This window comes from Lactuca serriola, chromosome 4 (assembly GCF_051521515.1).
Source record: "Lactuca serriola cultivar US96UC23 chromosome 4, Lser_US96UC23_V15, whole genome shotgun sequence".
Classification (NCBI taxonomy): Eukaryota; Viridiplantae; Streptophyta; class Magnoliopsida; order Asterales; family Asteraceae; genus Lactuca; species Lactuca serriola.
In genome coordinates, this window is record NC_136411.1 from 69,167,945 (window position 1) to 69,187,904 (window position 19,960).

The 19,960-nt window shown below is 37.9% G+C and overlaps 1 protein-coding gene across 1 annotated transcript in view; it reads right to left on the reverse strand.

Annotated features, from left to right (window-relative positions):
• Window positions 1–16,831: 16,831 nt before the first annotated feature.
• The window catches only part of LOC145098491 (uncharacterized), a 35,155-nt gene continuing 32,026 nt past the window's right edge, over window positions 16,832–19,960 (reverse strand). Inside the window, exon 2 of the mRNA XM_079036128.1 lies at window positions 16,832–17,595. Within this exon, the coding sequence (XP_078892254.1) occupies window positions 16,832–17,595 (764 nt within the window). The remainder of the gene's footprint in view (window positions 17,596–19,960) is intronic.

Consider the following 19,960-nt stretch of genomic DNA (forward strand, 5'->3'; position numbering starts at 1 on the left):
TTATCTTGTTATTTTGTGGTGTTGTATTTTATTCGCCATTCTGCGTGTTTCATGGGTTGGTTGAAAGTGATAGTAGCCAGGAGTTGTAAGTGGTGGCATCCAAGGGATTGATGGTCAGAATTTGGTTATATGGTCTTGTTGCCGGATATAGCAATTGCGACTTGAGAACTGTTCAGCGGAGATTCGAACTCCCTTAGAGTTCGTGATGTGCGATGCCGAGAAGTGATTTTGTGAAGGATTGCTCGCTTTAGAGGAAATCAGTTCATGGATAAGAGGAGCATGTTGAGTAGGGTTATTTAAGTGATGCCGGCTGGGTCACCGGTGGTTGGAAATCAGTGCTCTAAGTGGAGAGAATTGGAAAATTCTCAGGAGGATCGACAAGTATTTGAGGTTGATTAGCTGTTTGGAATTCAGCGGTGTTTCAGTCAGCCAAGAGTGTGGGCTGGTATGAGTAAGTGACAGACAAATAGGATGGGGTGCAGGCCAAGGTTTTCGTAAGAGGTGATTGGTTGTTGTGAGGCCTATGATTAGGCTGGGATCTGAGTAGACGGAATGGATTTAGAGTTCGGAACCCCTAGAGTGCTAGAATAGTATGTATGTGAGAGATTCCCAGGAAGGATAGTTCAGGATGATGTAGGATAGTTGAGCGATCTGGGGAGACTGAAGGCCGGCGAGTGTACCAGTCAGGCCGGAGGCTTGGAGAACGGTCCAGACAGGCTGAAGGCCCTAGAGGGCGGTCCAGACATGCTGAAGGTTCTGAGAGTGGTTTAGATTAGTTGAAGGCCTGGTACGGCGGTCCAGTCATGCTGAAGAATTTGTATGTGTTGATAGATCTATATGAGGAGGTGGCTTGAGTATGTTGTGATGTAATAGCAACCAGTAGGTTTAGCCCCGAGTATTGATTATGTTAGTAAAAGGTGGTGTATGGACTTCGATAATCCTTGTGATCAGATTCTGAGTATATGCGATGCATGGAACAATGGTTTCTCTACAAGGGATAGTGTAGAGTAGGGTGTGAGCACGGTGGCACTTGTTGTTATGGCAAGGTGTTCAAGTATACTTCCTTGGATAAGGAAACGGAAAGGTATGTAACTCCGGGAGGGAGTGTTGGTTCACGGAAGTGAATGCAGTAGTGAGAATGGATGATTGAGAGTATTTCAATTATGGTTTTTGAGCACTATGATTGTGCCAGTGGTATGGAAGCACATCCGGATTGGGTGTCTGTTGAGGTTACGGAAGAATTTCCGGTGGTGTAGAACCAGAGGAGTCTGGAAGGGATGCAAGAATGGAGCCTTGGATTTTTAGTATGGTTGTGATCAGGAGGTTATGTATGTAGAGGTAATTCATCCTAGGGATGTCTGAGGTATCGTTAGTAAGTCAGTTTTTTTTTCCAGCCCGAGGGTGCTGGATCAGGTGCAATATGAGTATGGAAGTGTAGATGAGAGCTCATGGGAGCTGCTTAAGAGCTGTAGGATGTATTATCTTGACAGAACAGAAAGGAAAGAGTTGGATTCAGAAAGGAAGCGGGATGAGTCCCAGCAGAGATTTCGAGAGAGGTAACACCAGTTAAGGAAAGGGATAGCAGTTTGGTTCAGGGTCAGGACCCGGTGGTTCATGGTGATATCCAATTCTGTAAGGGGAAAGTGAGTGGGTAAGTAGGAATGATGGAAGTATCATCGGGTGATACTTAGTTGATATGGACATCATTAAAAAGAGAAACTGGTAGCTAGTTTGAAACAGTTGTCGTGACTCTATGAGGGAAGAGTTGGACTTCATAGGGTTTGATAGTAGCGTTTGGAGGAACTTGAGTCGGTTGAGACTAGGATCTGTATTGTGGGAGTATCATCTGGGATGCGTTGCTGCAGGCTTCGAGGACGAAACCTAATTTAAGTGGGGGAGAATTGTAACACCCCGAGTTCAGAAATGCAAGTTCAGGGTTCTTAGTGTAAATATGGAAGGTCGACATGGCGAGTCGATGGATAAACTCGGCGAGTCGAGTCGCGATTCTGGTCATGTGTTAAGTGACCAACTCGACGAGTGGGAAGTGGACTCGGCGAGTTGGTGCTGAAGGGAGAAAACCCTAATTTTGGGAGTTATTCCCTATATAAAGCACATTATAGCCACCCTCAGCCTCTTTACTACTCATTTGAGATCCAGAAACCCTCATCTCGTGTGTGTGACTCCATTGATGAAGAATTAGAGCTTGGAAGTAAAATTAGTGTAAGAAGCTTGGGGTTTTGGAGACCATCATCAAGGGGCTTGGGTAAATTTGGAATCTACTCTTGTTTGGGCACATTTTAGGGGTAAGGAACCTCCTCCTTAAGCTATTACATTATTGATTCATGAATGGTGGTTGATTTGGGATTCATTAGCTTCTTTGGGTGCTATCTCAAGTTTAAGGCTTAGATCTGAAGTCGCTACTTCGGATCTAGACATGTGATGGGCCAAAAGGTCACAAAGTTCTTTTCATAGAGTCATTGGTGAAGCCCTTTGTCTTAAAACCTAGCCCTAGAAGTGTTTTGGGCTTATATCTCCTTGCCTTCACATAAAGTTTGCAACTTTATGTGAGGGTTAGGCTGTATAGGAATGGATCTATGGATTGGAACCTCTGCATGGCTTGAAAAGCCTCTATATGGAATGAGAACTGAAGATACTAGGCGAGTCACATGGGTGTGCTCGACGAGTTGTATGAATATGTGCATGGACTCGACGAGTTGGAAGAACAACTCGGCGAGTATGTTGAAGATTACCTTGGATTCGGCGAGTCTGTTGTTCGACTCGGCGAGTTTGGTCGTGGAACCCTAACCTTTTCTGGTTAAGCTGTGAATCGGTGAGTTGAGGGATGACTCGGTGAGTTGAGCAGGAAGGGACTCAGAGTTTGTTGTACTCGACGAGTCTTGGGGCGACTCGGCGAGTTGAGTCGTGGCATGGGAGTTTCTGATCATAGGAACTCGCCGAGTCAACGCGTTGACTCGGTGAGTAGGGTCAACCAGGAAGGTTGACTTTGACTGAGGACTTTGACTTTGACCAAGGGTTGACCAGTTGACTTCCAGGGGTATTTTGGTAATTATGTGTATTTATTGGATTTAGTTATTTGCTAATGTTCAGTGGTGGAGTTCATGTCGGTGGTCGGAGCAGCGTGATCTTACTCTTCAGTCGGCAGTTGCAGGTGAGTTATCCTCACTATATTGACAGGGTCTAAGGCACCAAGGTCGACCCTTATCGGATGGTAATCCGGGTAGTTGATGGTTATTTTACTGCTTTGCTATGTTTGTATCCTGGTGGATAGGATTGTATATGTTAGAGACCTGGTTAAGGTCGGTATCCTGGTATATAGGATGATGCTATGTTAGTGACCGGTTAGGTCGGTATCCTGGTTAGGATGTTGCTATGATATGTGATCTGCTAAATCGGTATGATTAGTTGTGAATTGTTATATAATTATATGTTTATGTGCACATGGTTGTTGGACTGGGGTTGGGTTGAGGTGGGCCCTGCTTTGTGCTGTAGGCCTATATACCCAGGGCGGACCGGTTAGGCAGAAGGCGCGATGAGCGGTCCGAATAGGCTGAAGGCCCCAAGAGGGCGGACCAGACGTGCCGATGCTCGGAGAGTGGACCAAATAGACTGAAGGCTCGGTGCGGGCGGACCAGTCATACTGTAGACTCGGAGAGAGGACCAGGTGGACTGAAGGCCCGGTGCGGGCGGACCAGCCACACTGTACACTCGGAGAGAGAGTGGACCGGGTGGACTGAAGGCCTGGTGCAGGAGGACCAGTCACACTGTAGACTCGATATGCATGGTTGTTCTGTTTATGATATGATATGATATGTGTATGGTATTGTGGTTGGTATTTTGGGGGTAACTCACTAAGCTTTCGGGCTTATAGTTTTAGTGTATTGTTTCAGGTACTTTAGGAGACCGTGGTAAGGCGAAGGAGTGATTGTACCGCTCCTCAGTTTTATGTTGATGGTTCTGGGATACTCTGATAATAAATGAACTGAAAACCTTTTTGTAATAACTTAATGGATATGGGTTGTTTTTGAAAAGTTTATTGGTTGTAAATTTTTGGATGTTACAGAAAAGCTTGAAAAGATCATCCCAGATGTTGCTACTCCTGAAGAGTTGGCCGCCTTTGAGGCCCACGAGCATGATGCTACGAAAGTTCATTGCATCATGCTGGCCACAATGAACCTCGAACTCCAAAAGTCCTATGAGGACATGTATATGTATGAAATGCATCAGGATTTGCTGGACAGGTATCACCAGAGCGCGAGGCAAGAGCGCTATGAGATCATTACTAACATGATCATTGCTAAGATGGGGAGTGGAGAATCCCTAACCTCTCATTTGCAGAAAATGCAGAGGTATGTTGATCGTCTTCTCAAACTTAATGTTAAGTTTGATGAGGATTTGGCTATCGACATAATCCTCCACTCCTTTCCCTCCTGCTACTACTAGTATAGGATGACCTACCACATGAACAAGGAGGAGGTCTCCTTGAGCAAGCTCCAAGGACTTTTGAGGACTACTGAGAGAAACCTCAAAGACAAATATGTTGCATGTTCCCCTGATGTGGCCACTCCTGTGATGGCAATAGGTCAAGGAAAGGGTAAAAAGAGGAAGGATCCATGTAAGAGCCACCAAAAAGGGAAACCCTGTGATGGTTCATCCTCAAGTGGGACCAAAGCAGGCCCTGCTAAACCCTCTTCTGATCCCAAGGAAGCATAGTGCTTCTACTGCCACCAAAAGGGACACTGGAAACAAAGCTGCCCTCAGTATCTGCAAGACATAAGGGATGGGAAGATTAAGCCCACCTTCGCAAGTATGTATTCTATTAAATCTAATAACTCATCATTTGCTACTTCATGGGTTCTTGATACAGGGTGTGGTTACCACATTTGTTCTGATATGCAGGGCCTAAAAGGAAGTAGGGAAGTGGAACATGGAAAGACGAACCTGATTATGGGAAACAGAAGATCGTAGCCTGTGACCAAAGTCGGTGTTTATTCTTTAGTGTTGAGTAATGGATTAGGGATAGATTTAAACAATTGCTGTTATTCGCCAGATATGGCAAGAAATATTATTTCATTTAATGGATTGTTTAGACAAGGTTTTAGATATTCTTTTGATAATAGCAATGGTTCTATTATTGTAGGGATGAGCATATGACCCGTTGGACCGGACCGGACCGGAAAAAAACCGGGACCGGACCCGAACCAGACCGGATATACATATTAATGGGCCGGTTTTCGGGTTTTGTTTTTACCACTAATCGAGTTTCGGGTTTGGACCGGACCGTACCCAGAATACGAGATTTAACCCGGACCGGATCGAATTTTTTTTTCTCCTTAGAATATATAGATAAGGATATTGAATTATTAGTTAATGTTATATATAACATTATGTATAAAACTTGATGTTTTTATTTTAACATTGTTTATAAATCTTGATCAACGTTTGTTCCTATCACTTTACAATAAAGAATGTATCTAGCATGCTATTTTTTGTTCAAACATGCAAATTTTTTTATAAAAACATGAAAAAAAATTTATAAAAACATGCAGTTTTTTATAAATAATGTAGTTTTTTATTATTTTTTACACAAAAAATCTGTTAAAATGCAATTTTTTATTAGCAATGTTGTTTCTTTTTTGTTAAAACATGCATTTTTTTTTTATAAAAAGTGTAGTTTTTATGCTAAATAGTGTAATTTTTATTTGTTCCAAATGTTAATAAGGTTTGTATATTTTTGTAGACACCTCGTTTGCACGTGGTCTAAGTAAAGTCCCGCATTGTACAAATTTCAAAGCCTAGTTCGGTCTAAAACCCGAAACCCGGTTTAGTACCCGAGACCGGACCGGACCGGACCGAACCCGAACCCGATACATCCAAAAACGGTCCGGTTTTCGGGTAAGAAAATTCACGATTTTCGGTCTTCGGTTTTTCGGTCTTCGGGCCGGTCTGGTCCGAGTTTGGCCTGTTGCTCATCCCTATATTAATGTGTATTTGAATGGTGTCTTTTACTTCAATGCATTACGTTGTAATGGGATTTATGAATCTGTGATGGTTGTTGATAATTTAGGAAATGATGTTTTGAATATTGATTCGTCTACTAGTCTAGACAAGGCATGCTTGTGGCATTGTCGCCTTGGCCATGTCAACAAGAAACGCATAGCCCAACTCCAAAAGGATGGAGTGTTAGAGTCATTCGACCTTTAGGGACAATGACACATGTGAATCTTGTTTACTTAGGAAGACGACCAAGTCACCCTTTACTGGCACTTGTGAAAGGGGTGAGGGTCTATTGGATCTCGTACACATCGATGTGTGTGGACCCTTTAGATCCACCACAAGGGATGCTTGCCGCTTCTACGTGACTTTTACGGATGATTATAGAAGATATGGATATATCTACTTAATCAAGCAAAAGTCAGAAACCTTTGAAAAGTTCAAAGAGTTTAAGAATAAAGTGGAGAATCAGTTGGGCAGGAAAATCAAGATGCTTCGGTCAGAACGAGGAGGAGAGTACCTAAGTCTTGAGTTTCACGACTATCTAAAAGAATGCGGAATTGTTTCGCAATTGACGCCTCCGAGAACGCCACAATTGAATGGTGTGGCTGAGAGACGTAATCGGACCTTGTTGGACATGGTTCGTTCTATGATGAGTCAGACTTCGTTACCAATAGCTTTCCGAGGGTATGCTTAGAGACTGCCGCCCATATCCTTAACTTAGTTCCCACCAAGAAGGTTTCTAAGACTCCTCACGAGATGTGGATAGGGAAAGCTCCCTCGTTGGCACATATTAAGGCTTGGAGTTGCGAGGATTTCGTAAGACGAGAGACTCACAACAAGCTCGAACCTCGTAGTGAGAAGTGTTAATTCATCGGTTACCCACAGAAATCTTTTGGCTATCTTTTCTATAGACCGAGTGACAATGTTGTCTTCGTTACCAGAAGAGGAGTTTTCCGAGAAAGGGAATTGATAAGCCAAAAGGACAATGGGAGGCAAATTGATATTGAAGATATTCAAGAGGAAAGCGATGAAGGAACCTCTGACACTGGCAATCAACCTGAGGAGGAAACTCCTGTTGAACCTGTTGACGATTCCTTACCTCTTCGACGTTCCACTAGGGCTAGTGTTCCACCCCAATTGTATGGATTTCATATTACTACTGAAGGGGATACATTTATTAGTGATAGTACACTAGTAAATTTGGACGAACCTAGCAGCTACAAGGAAGCCATGGCAGGCCCGGAGTCTGCTAAATGGAAGGAGGCGATGGACAGCGAGATTCAGTCCATGTATGACAACCAAGTTTGGAATTTGGTTGATAATGTATCGGGTCGTAAGACAGTCGGGTGCAAGTGGATCTTCAAGAAGAAGACAAACATGGATGGGAAAGTGCATACTTATAAAGCGCGATTGGGTGCGAAGGGCTTTACTCAAACTCCCGGAGTTGACTATGATGAGACCTTCTCACCAGTTGCGAAGATAAAGTCTATTAGGGTAATGGTTGCAATAGTTGCGTTTCATGATTATGAAATATGGTAGATGGACGTGAAAACTGCTTTCCTTAATGGAAAGTTGGCTGAGGATGTTTACATGAATCATCCAGAGGGTTTTGTTGATGCGAAGCATCCGAATAGAGTATGCAAGCTTGAGAAATCCGTTTATGGATTGAAACAAGCGTCTCGCAGATGGAATCTTTGTTTTGACGAGAAAGTTAAAGAGTTAGGCTTTCTGTGAAGAAAATATGAATCTTGTGTATATGTCAAAGCCAGTGGGATTATACTGAGCTTCCTCGTATTGTATGTCGATGACATACTGCTCATAGGAAACGACGTCCCAACCTTGCAGGAGATCAAGTCCTGGCTTGGGAAGTGTTTCGCTATGAAGGACCTCGGAGAGGCTGCTTATATTCTGGGAATAAGGATAGTAAGAAACAGAGAAAAGAGACTGATAGGACTCAGTCAGGATACATACTTGGATAAGGTACTAAAGCATTTTAGTATGGAAAATTCCAAGAAAGGGCAGTTGCCAATCCAAAGCAATACCAAGTTGAGTAAGACTCAAAGCCCGAGTACAGAGGCAGAGATAGTTGATATGAGCCGAGTAACTTACGCTTCCGCAGTAGGCTCTATCATGTACGCTATGACTTGTACTCACCTTGATGTGGCCTTCGCTTTGAGCATGGTCAACAAATATCAAGGGAACCCAGGTAGAGCTCATTGGCTTGTAGTTAAGAATATTCTTAAGTACCTACGAAGGACCAAGGAATGGTTTGACTTAAGGGTACGAGGGTACATTGACGCTAGTTTTCATACAGATCGGGATAATTACCGATCGCAGTCGGGCTGGGTCTTTACCCTAAATGGATGGGCAGTGACTTGGAAAAGTTCCAAGCATGAGACCGTGGCTGATTCAACGTGCGAATCAGAGTACATTGCAGCGAGCGAAGTGTCAAATGACGCTATATGGTTGAAGAACTTCATTGGAGATCTTGGAGTTATGCCATTCTTAAAGGAGCCAGTAGAATTTTTCTGTGATAATGAAGGAGCGATTGCCTTAACCAAGGAACCAAGAGATCATGGTAGATCTCGACATATCGACAGAAAATACTATTTTATCAGACATCGGGTAGAAGAGGGACTCCTCATAGTGAAGAGGGTATCATCAGAAGAAAACCCAGCAGATCCCCTTACGAAGGGACTGAGTAGGGTCAAACACTTGCAGCACGCTAGGAGCATTGGGGCTGATGGATGATATAAGTTTGGATTAGATAGGAAACGTGTAATAGATAGTTTGTACTTAACATTTGATGAATAAATAAAGTTGTGTTATTTATAAGTAAAGCTACTATCTTGTGTTGGTTATTTATCTATTGTTTCAATTTTGCATGTTTTGACTTCCTGAATGATAGGATTATTCAAAGAGCCCACAATCGTTTATATTTTGGAAAATGAGAAAGCAGAACAAGACGTAAGATGTTAAGTGTTTAAGAGACATGTGAGATTTATTTTGTTAAAAGTCAATGTAATTAGCATCATTATAGGAAGTATTTGAGGAAGTTATCAAATTATTTAAATACCCTTGTTTACTTAATTAATTAATTATTTAAATACCCTTGTTTATGTGAAATTATATCACCTTATAATTTCTATTAATTTTATTTTAATTTTTATTGCATTGTTATTTATTTATTGTAATTAAAGTGAAAATTTTAAAATTTGAAGTACAGAATTAATAGGTTGACAAGTGGCATGCATTAATTAAGATGTTTAATAGGGTGACACATGGCAAAAAAAAATGTGTGTTAATTAGGAGGCGTAATATGATGACACATGTCAAAAGGATATTAAAACTATTCTTTTATTAGAATAGGGATATATATATATATATATATATATATATATATATATATATATATATATATATATATATATGCTTAGGTTATTTTATTTTTACTAACTATTGTGTGCCAGAATGCACAAATTTGGACCAACGGATGAAATTAATCAATGGACATGATTTGAGGGTGTATGATACTATAATGGGATAACATGTACCATATAATCACACAAATTTTAGCAAAAGGGTATTTTGGACAAATAATTATATTTATAAAAGGAAATTTTCGGATTTGTAGGGATAATAATTTCTCCTAATTTTAAAAATCTGATTTTTTTAATTAATTCAATTTTAACTCTAAAGTAATTTGTAAACATAACCGATTTTATTCTGTCAGAATATTTTTTTATAAAATGGTGTTTTTTCAGAATTTTATTCTATTAGAATATTATTGAAGAATAACAAAATTCTTGAATCCGATGTTGAAAAACAACAGCATTCTAATATATTTTTATACATCCGAACTTAAAATACAAAATTCATGCATATTTTTACAAACTAAAAGCCTTATACATTCTAATATAATTGTACATATTCTAAAAGAATATCAACAAAAATGAATAAAATTCTTAAAAAATAACAACATTCTTAAATTGTGAGTATGATCAAATTTTGATTCATTCTTCAAGTTATTCCTCTTAGGTCTTCATCGCGTTCTTCCAGCCATTCCTATCACAAATACAATAAAAACTAATAATCGTTAAAAATATGTTACTTGCAATTAACTATCACTTTATATATTCTGATAGAATAAATACAATATGACAGAATACATAGAATACATTATGGCAGAAATACACAAATTTTACTCTGGCATAATACATTCTGAAAGAATACATAGAATACATTCAAGTCATTCCTATCACAAATGCAACAAAAACATCAATATCCAACAACAAACACTAATTCATTCTGAAAGAATACAAACATTCTGAAAGAATGGATTTATATAAATAAATTTTGACAGAATACACACAAATCCATTCACACCTCATACTCAACTTTCATATCATAATAGACTAATTTCTTCTAAAAAAACAACACCAATTGCGTTTTCTTATACATGCAAGAGAGAAAAAGTAAAAAACAAACACTAATGGTATCCAACTGAGAATTAGTCAATTATTGGGAATTTGGCTTGAAACATCTCTTATGCATTCTATCGAACACCTTTTGTGCATTATCAAATGCTTCTGTGTAAAAGAAAAACCACCAACAAAAGAGAAACTCAATACAAACATAAAGGGTAAAAGGAACTAACAACATAAACCATACCACAACTCCAGGAAAAACCCACCACACTACCACTAAGCAGCAACAAACAATTACACACAAGCCAAAGAACCAGCAACACATAAAAAAAACACCAGAGGTAAAAAGGTCAACTGTGACAACCCGAAATTTCCATTCGGAACAAACCATTTGAAGCCAATAGAAGTAGAACAGTTGCAGTGAAAACTCAGATTTCGAGTATAAGTTTGGCAGTTTTCAGGATTTTACACTTAAGGAGATATTAGGAGAGTGGATGCACTAGGGTTTTATGCAACGCTGTTATTCCAAGACTCTAGGACATTAGAGTTCATTCCAGGAATAAAAATATTTTCTGCCAAAAATATCTCACGACTATAAATAGAATTCTGAACCAAATTGGTTCATTTGTTGAATTCCATTTAGAGAAAAGTCAAAATTCTCTCTCATGGATCTTCGGGTTTTTATCCCAAATTGTGAGTAACTCTTTCTAGTAGTGTTAGAAAGCTTTAATTGTGTTCATAACATAGATTACATAGCTAAATCATCCAATTTAGGAGTTTACTACCCAAGGTGTTCTTGGGCGGTAAACTCCCAAAACCAAGCCTAGATTGTCCCCCGTGATGTACTACTTACTGCCTTGGACTTGTATAGGAGTGTATTAGGAACATGAAATCAAGCTAGAATCACCCAAGTTTGGGAGTTCACGGCCCAAGAATATCTTAGGCCGTAAACTCCAAAGAAGATGCTCTAAATGGTGCTTTTAAGGCACCCAAGGCTTAGACTTTATTTTAGACATGTACCCTAAAGTGTTTAGAACCTAGAAAACATAAGGAACCACAAGTGTTGAGGAGTTTATGGCCAAGACAAGTTCTTGGGCCGTAAACACCTATAAAGGGGTCAAATGACACCCTAACTCCTTCCTTAAGCCAAGAGACCAATTTGGGCATGTACCTAAATGAGTTTTGGACTTGCTAACACACTTAGAACACCAAGAGTAAGGGATTTTACGGCCCAAAAGGTTCTAGGGCCATGAACTCCATAAAATGGTGCCAAATGGTGCCATAAACTCTTCTAAAGCCAAGTACAAAAGCCTAGTTTAGTTCCTAGTTAATTTAGAGACTTGAAAACACCATAAACACCCTCCCAAGGGAGTTCACGGCCGTAAACTCCAAGGGTATATGGTCCCTGGGCCGTAAAATCCTTAAAGGAGTTAATATGGCACCCAAACACTTGATTTAGCCTTGAAAGAATTCACGACATGAGTTGTATAATTGTTAGACTTCATTTAAGGGCTTTGTTGAGAGTTTACGGCCAGGAGTTTACTCCCCTGGGCCGTAAACTCCAATACATATGGTCATTTGACCATAAACTTCCATTAGAGGCATTGCACTCCTTTGTTGCAACCCATTAGCCTCCTAGCACTTGACCAAATGTGTTTTCCTCGCGTTTAAATGTTTATACTTGTATAATTAGTGTTTTAATCACTAATTATTTATATACATATGTTTTCATATGTAATTAGGATCATTGTGTGTGTCTAAGTCTTCACTTGACACCAAGCACTTGTCCGATCTTTCCGTACGATAACAGTCCGTTCAATTCCAGTCACTAGCTGCAGGTGAGTTCATACCCCTTAACTAATGTTTTAAACTATTTTTAAATGTTTTATGGGGGGATACAAGTAGAATCATGCTACTTCTTATATCAATCACATGTGATTAATAAGTAGAATTATGCTAGTTATTACATCAATCACATGTGATTAATATACAACATTCAAATGATTTGGCTACTCATTAGCCGGTTTACCAAACAGTTTCCTTCAAATGATTTTTATAAACATTTTATATGTTTTAAACTCCTTATTACATTGTACATCTTACTTTGTATATTACATTTCAAACTTATTTACAATTGTGTTTCAAACAAATGTTTCTTTATACTTAAACTGTTTTATCAAACTTATGCCTTCAAACTGTTTTATAGATTGACATCAAGTCGATCATTTCTTAAAATAATATTTATGTTCAAATGTTTACAAAACTTATTTATGCTTTTATATTATAAATTGCATGCCTCTATATGTATAGTTATATAAGAAATATTTAAAAGACTTAGGAAGGCTATCCACCCTATTTCCTTTTCGCACTTGAGATGTGGTCTGGTGGGATATCGGGTACTCGACCGAAGGTCGTTTAAATATTAGTTATATATCATGTGTACATATATAGTCATAAAAGTTCTTTTCAGTTCATCCCATGCCCTTGGGTAGCAAGGGTATACATCCATGTCTATACGTACCAGATAGATTACTAGTAAACTACCATATGGGTAGTTTAGGAAGATACTAGAAAAATTACTAGAACGCGATATCATACAATGATTCAGTTCATTCATGAGTCAATACTTTCTAGAACATTACAGTACATTACATATACAACTATACTAGGAAGAGAACATATACAACTATACTAGGAAGAGAACATATACAATTATACTGGGAAGAGAACATATACAACTATACTAGAATGATTACATTACTATACTTGCTAGGTAGAGAGCATGTACATTACAGCTAGAACAGTTCATTACATTACATATACAAGAATACGTTGATTATTGTGATTTAAATCGGAGCATGACTTAAATGTCATGACCCGAGTTGTAGCCAGAGTCTCTTGGAGGGAGAGCGTGAGTTTGCGTATAGATCTATACTGGATTGACAATCCTACACCTTGCTGCTAGCTACAGCCAAACCTGCAGGTCTGCGGGTGCCAAACGTCATTCCGTTATTACGACCATTCGTATGTCGTTGTTATCAGTCGATAGTATGGCGCAATTTATCACATAATGCCTTAATATAAATCCGGTTTAAGGTAATTAGTACAGCAGTAGTTCTTATAGCGCTACGTTTTAGTACTACATTAATTTTCACTGTACAGATATTTAGTGATCTTTTCACTTAAACTATAAATGTAAAAACTATATTTTGATAATGATAGTTACACTTGGGAAAATTACACACTTTTACAAGAAACGAGCATTTAGAACAGTTAAGTCTTGGTAGAAGACTACATTGAGAACAGTTAGGTCTTGGTAGAAGACGCACTTTATATATAATAGTAGGAATCATAGGGATTTCTAGGGTTTTTCAAACGTTTACAGTTGTTTTACAAACATTTTCATACTTACAGTTCATATACATTTTCCATACTTACAATTCTTGTACTTACAAATTCTTACATACAAATTAAGACACTAAATACTTATGATCTCACCAGCTTCAAAGCTGATACTCGCTTTCAAAATTACTTGTATCCTCAGGTCATCATAGACAGGTACCGATGCAAGGAGAAAGAAAGATGGAGCTTGTTAAAGACTCATCTTTCATTTTGATTTATGCTTTAGTGTTTATCAAAATTTGACAGAACACATTTGTATAATAATTATATTATTAATGCAATGGATGATGTTGTTGCTTGTTTACTACTTTACATTGTTGTGATATTATACATGACGTCCTCCGCCCCAGAACGTTTCCGCCGTTCTTGGTTTTGGGGTGTGACATCAACTACCCTGAAAACCATTCTGGACGGCAAGAATCACAGAGGAGCCCTAGCAAAACAAAACCAGACAGTTACAAATCGAGCCAATCAAAACTCAAACTTAGGGGAACTCTATGAAACAGAAATACATAGGAAGAATCCATAAAACAACCACATAAATGTGACCTGATGTGGAATAAAGAAAAGAAACAATAAAAAAACAATCAAATTTATTGAAAAGCTAAATGATTTGAAGTCATGAAGAAAAAATAAAATGGTTGAAAAAAAATTACAGAACCTGTAACTGGAGAGGAAGCGTTGTTGAGGAAATCAAAATCGAACTCACAAATGTAGAAATCAAAATCGAACTCAGATATGAACCTAAACTGAAGATTACCGCCTAAAAATCGAAGTTATAGTTGTGATGAATCGTAGTCGCCACTGAAGCCGCTGCTGGAGTCATCGACAGAGGTGTGTTGGAGATGACAATCTCGCCGGAAATTCAGAGATGTGTAGCATTGTTTTTTTTACCTAGAAAAGAACGATCGGTAACAAATCAGTAACAAAAACAGGAGGGGGAGGCATTGCTGGAGAGGAGGAAGAAGATTTGTAGATGCAAATGAACGACAGGGGTTATTTTTAGGGTTTTAAAATTCTGATTTTCTTGCCTTACTTGTAGGATTAAATTAAATGAACTCATTAATTGTAAATACAAAAAAACCGAAAATGCCCTTATTTGATTTAATTAATTATTTAATATTTACTAATTTGTGATTGGTGCATACATGCACACAATAGTTGCTAGGAACATTTGAACCTAGCTATATATATATATATATATATATATATATATATATATATATATATATATATCATGTTTTAAACGGGTTTGTGATTCTTTTTTTCCCTATTTTCCCTCTGTTTTGCCCTATTTACACAATCCTTTTCAGTTCCTCTTTTCCTTTGTTTCTCAGAAGTCGGTTTTGCTTAAAATTGACAAATCATAGCAACACACAGTGTAGCTATGATTATTTTTTTCCCAACCCAACACTCTCTTCATCTCTGAATAATCTAGATTTAAGAAAAGCCTTGCAAGACCCAATACAATGAGACCTCTACTTGTTTGTCAGTATTACTCCTAGTCGTGCGAGAGTCAGAAGTATAAAATCTACGAGGGAACTTCCTTCTGTCAGTTAGCTCTTACATCATCTACGTATCTTTGATAATTGTTATGAAGTTTACTCTTACATAGTGTGGATCACCTAGGCGAGGATGGAAAATCCAAACACTTAACCTCCATATAACTTTTGGTAATGGTGTTAGATTCGATCTCAGTAGCCCATTCATATGTGACATTGCATCTAAACATTGTTTAGAGGGCCTCAAATCATCTTCCATATTTTCCACCACAGGGTTTGAGAGATCATCTCAAATTAGATTGCAACACTCAAAACCAACATATCACAATATCCTAAAAATATTACAACCCACACATAGATGAAAACAATGAGAAGAGTGCTAACATTCCTATCACACATCTAAGAGATTAGAATTCATACAATCAAGGGGAAAGTACCAAATATTTGCAGCAAAGAACTTACCTGCATGGGGAAAGTAAAATATGTTTGTAGTAGAAAGAGCATGTCTTTTTCATTTTTATCAACATATCTCCTCTTATATGACCAATCATCCAATGGCTCCGGTTTATCAACAAAAATATGTATATAGTGATCAAGAAAGAATTTATATTCTTCACATGTCTTTTCACATTGCACCCACTTGATTTCACTAAAATCAAATCCATAAAGCTTTTCCCAAGCATGGATGTGAAAGATTATTGGTTTAAAGTAACATCAATTTAAATTGACTCCACATTGAATGTCAATTCACATAAATCATAAATCTCACATGTCACTTAAAATAACAACAGGTGTTGAAGCCTGAATGTGGGTTTCCCTTTAAAGCATGTAAATCAAGATTAAAATGGTGCCATAATTTGTGAATGTAAAATGATTTATGCTTGTAGATGCCAAATACACAAAGACCGCTTAATGTAATTTTAAACTTTGAGATTGTCAAAAAGAGTATTGTATTAATTAGATCCGGGTAACCACATAAATCAACATAATGTCAAGAAAGTGATAGAAGAAAAGTTGTCTATCAATGTAGAAGAAAGTAAATTACATTAGACCTATGGCTAGCCTTTTCACGTCATACCAAAAGAGACCATCAAATGGTCCTTCATAACTGCATCTGCCAAGGTGCTACTTATAATGGAGTAGTCACATATTTGAAAGCAAAGGACACAAAATCATATAAAAGGGAAATTTAATTGGTAATTGTATTATTAAAAGCAAAGGTTGAGTGACAACCAAACTCTCTGAACAATAAACTGAAAATCCAAATCCATTTAATGGTGCTTCTCAACACCTTGAAAATGCTAAAACATATGCAAATATAAAAACCAAGACAAGAGTGCATCAAAGTCATCGTTAATCTTAGAGATTAACATTCATGCAATCACAGGGGAAGTACCACAGCTGACACCCACCTTTTTGACTTCTATCAATGGTGTCATGGAAGTAAGCATATCTCATGTATTGTAACTCATGATCAACCCACAACTATGGTTTAATAACAGCAGAATACTTCAATTCGTTAATAAAGAACGCACATTCTCCTAATGTGTTTTCTGATGACATCCACTTCATTTCCTCAAAATCTAGTTTGTAAACCTTGTATGAACCTCCTAACTCGCGATACATCACACACAGGTTTTCATCCAAACTTACAAACTCCGGACATAACACGACTACCTTTGGAAAATTCTTGGTTTCGAGTAACGTCAATTTGGGCTCTGGATTGAGTCTCATTTCACATAAACGACAACCCACATTTAAGGTATATATCTTCCCCTTGAAAGCAACTAAATCAAAGAAGGGAAAAGTGGATGAGACATGATTCCATGCTCCAGTACCGGCTATAGAAAACCAAACTTGATAGGTGAATCTATGTAACATCACAAAGGCCCACCCAGATACTAAAGGTGAAGAGACAAGGATACCTCTAACTTCTTTTAGATTAGTCCTTGCATTATAGGGGAAACAAGGGAAATGAAGTTCATGCCTTGTGATAGGATTCACAAGCCTGAAGTCTTTGGTTTTCCACCCGAACAAGATCAGGTAACCACAAGTTATTCCAACACAGATCCTGCCAGCAGAACGAGGAAGGATGGTTTTGAATTTTCTTCCTTCAAAGTCCTCTAGGTAACACTCTTTCTTATAAGGACGATCAGAGATCCACAAGAACATAGGTGGTCTGGATGCCATAAAAATCTTCCAGTTATCAAGCGCAAGTGACCTCCATGATTTGCATACCCCACTAAATGCTACAAAATCAATGACACCCAATTGCATCATAACTAAAAAAGCAAATTATGGTCAAGATCTGACCAAGATGCCTCATCACTCTTGTCACAACTCGCGATCCTCTTCCTGGTAGATGATGATGCAACATGATCATGATTCTGGATTCTGGTTGTACTTCGTGTCTTAGCCATTCCTACACTGCAAAGGAAAATAAATATCCGGACTCTTGGTAAACGCAAATTCCACATAAGATACAAGAGTTGTAAGCATACACTATCTGTCCTGAATAAATGAATATTCACAAAATGTTGCAAGAAAAAGAGAAAAATGACGCTAGTGTATATTACAGTCATAGATACATTTAGATTTCAGAAGCCCAATAAGTAGACTAGTATAACTAACCGAGATCCCAATGAAAAGAAAACATATGCGAACTAGTTGAAGTTGTTTTGCAGTACCATAACAAATGCATCATACACTAAAAAAGGATAAGACCATGTACTCATCATCTCATTGCCAAATAGGTATCTCACCAACTTCTTTCCCCAAATCATAAAGCTTTTGTCTACGAAATATACATCTGGTTGATGCCATCGATGAGTATATTGTTGGGCGGTTGAAGGAATGTGAAGGAAAGAAACTTGTTTCGGCCGCCAAAGAAGGGTTAAATCTTGAAGTGACAAAAAAAAGGTCAGAAACAGGAGTCTCTTAAGAGGAAGTTTGAGGGATTTTTTGTATCTATTCGCAGGCCACTAATGTTATACTTGCATTGTTTACCTTTTATTTTTGCCACTACACTTGAATAGGAATACAAGAGTGACATTTTTTTCTTCACCTTGAAGACAAGGTGAAAGTTTGGGCCGCCGGGATTGATAAGCCCCAAACCTATTTGGTCTATAGCCAGCAAGCAAGCAAGTCTAAGACTTGATTATTTATGGGTTTTGCAGGCCCAGTTCTTGGTGGGCTATTTTGGAACGGAAGAAGGTATATTTATGTTTATTAGTACTTAGAGGATATTTCTTTTTCTTATTTTGTAGTGGTCATAGCACTAACTTAATCATGGGGACAGTACCTTCCTTGGTCAGCTAAGCTGGCAGTTTTGGTTTCACGTGGCTGGTATATTAATCTAGCCATGAGTACTAGGAAGTAGGAAAAAATATTTTGAAAAGTTCTATTTGAACCTGTAGAGTAGGCAATCCCTTTGTTTATCACTGGAATGTGTCATATACTATCGATTAAGATATTACTGAAAGAACGGGTGATCTCAAACTCCTGACAAACCACCTTGTATTGTGACAACAAGGTGGTAATTTCAGTTACTTCCAATCAAGTTCTTCATGACAGAACAAAGCATGTCAAAGCAGATAAACATTTCATCAAAGAAAAGAAAAGACTGGGTTGTGATAAATAATTAAATATAGACGTCTACATTCCTAATGCAGATGAGCATATCAATACACACACTAAAGGACAACCAAAGAAGCACTTTTACAAATTGATTCTCAAACTGGAAACAGAAGATATCAACAAACCACTTGAAGAATGGAGTTTTCAAAATGTAGAGATACGATTTAATTTAGTTTCCGAAAATAGTTCCCAAAACTCTATTGTAAATTAGGAATTGATAGTGAACTAGTTTGAAAATTTTTCTAAACTAATAAAACGTTAGAAGTTTCCTAAATCCATGTATGTTTCTTCCCTGTAAGATCTTAAATCATCAGGAAAACACAATGTACAGATACAAAATATACATCATTTTCTCCATCACTGGCTCTGCAACAATGTTCCCATTATTTCAGTTTTCATTATAACACATAAAAGCAACCAGTATCATAGATTTACAGATCCTCTATTGCATTCGCAAGAGGATGGTGTAGAACTTGAATTCCAGAACACATAAAAGCAACAAAGTTCAATGAATTTACTTCAACTAGGACGTGATACCTAAAAGGTAAGAACCCAAAAGATAAACGCCCTTTTCAAAAGTTGTTAGCAGCAAGTTTTTGCCTATACGGAAACTCGATTTTCATGTGAGAATCCAACTATTAGATCAGAAACGTTAAATCATCGTATAGAGATCCAAAAGCTGATTTTGCAAACATTATTGCAGCTTTATTAACAGTATAGTGCAAAGTCCAGTGCTAATTAACCAAAAAGAACTGATTAGAACACATTGAATCAATCTAGGGCAAACTAAATTCAGGTGAGATCAGCTCAAAGACAAATTAACGAAAAACAATCAGATCGGAAAATGATCAGATTTCTAGACTAAAATCCTTAAGAAATTGTATCAAATATTTTAACAATTTGTATCAAATATTTTAACAATTAAGTTAGAGAAAAGGTTTTAATTATGAAAACTATGGTGAAGAGCGAAACACATAA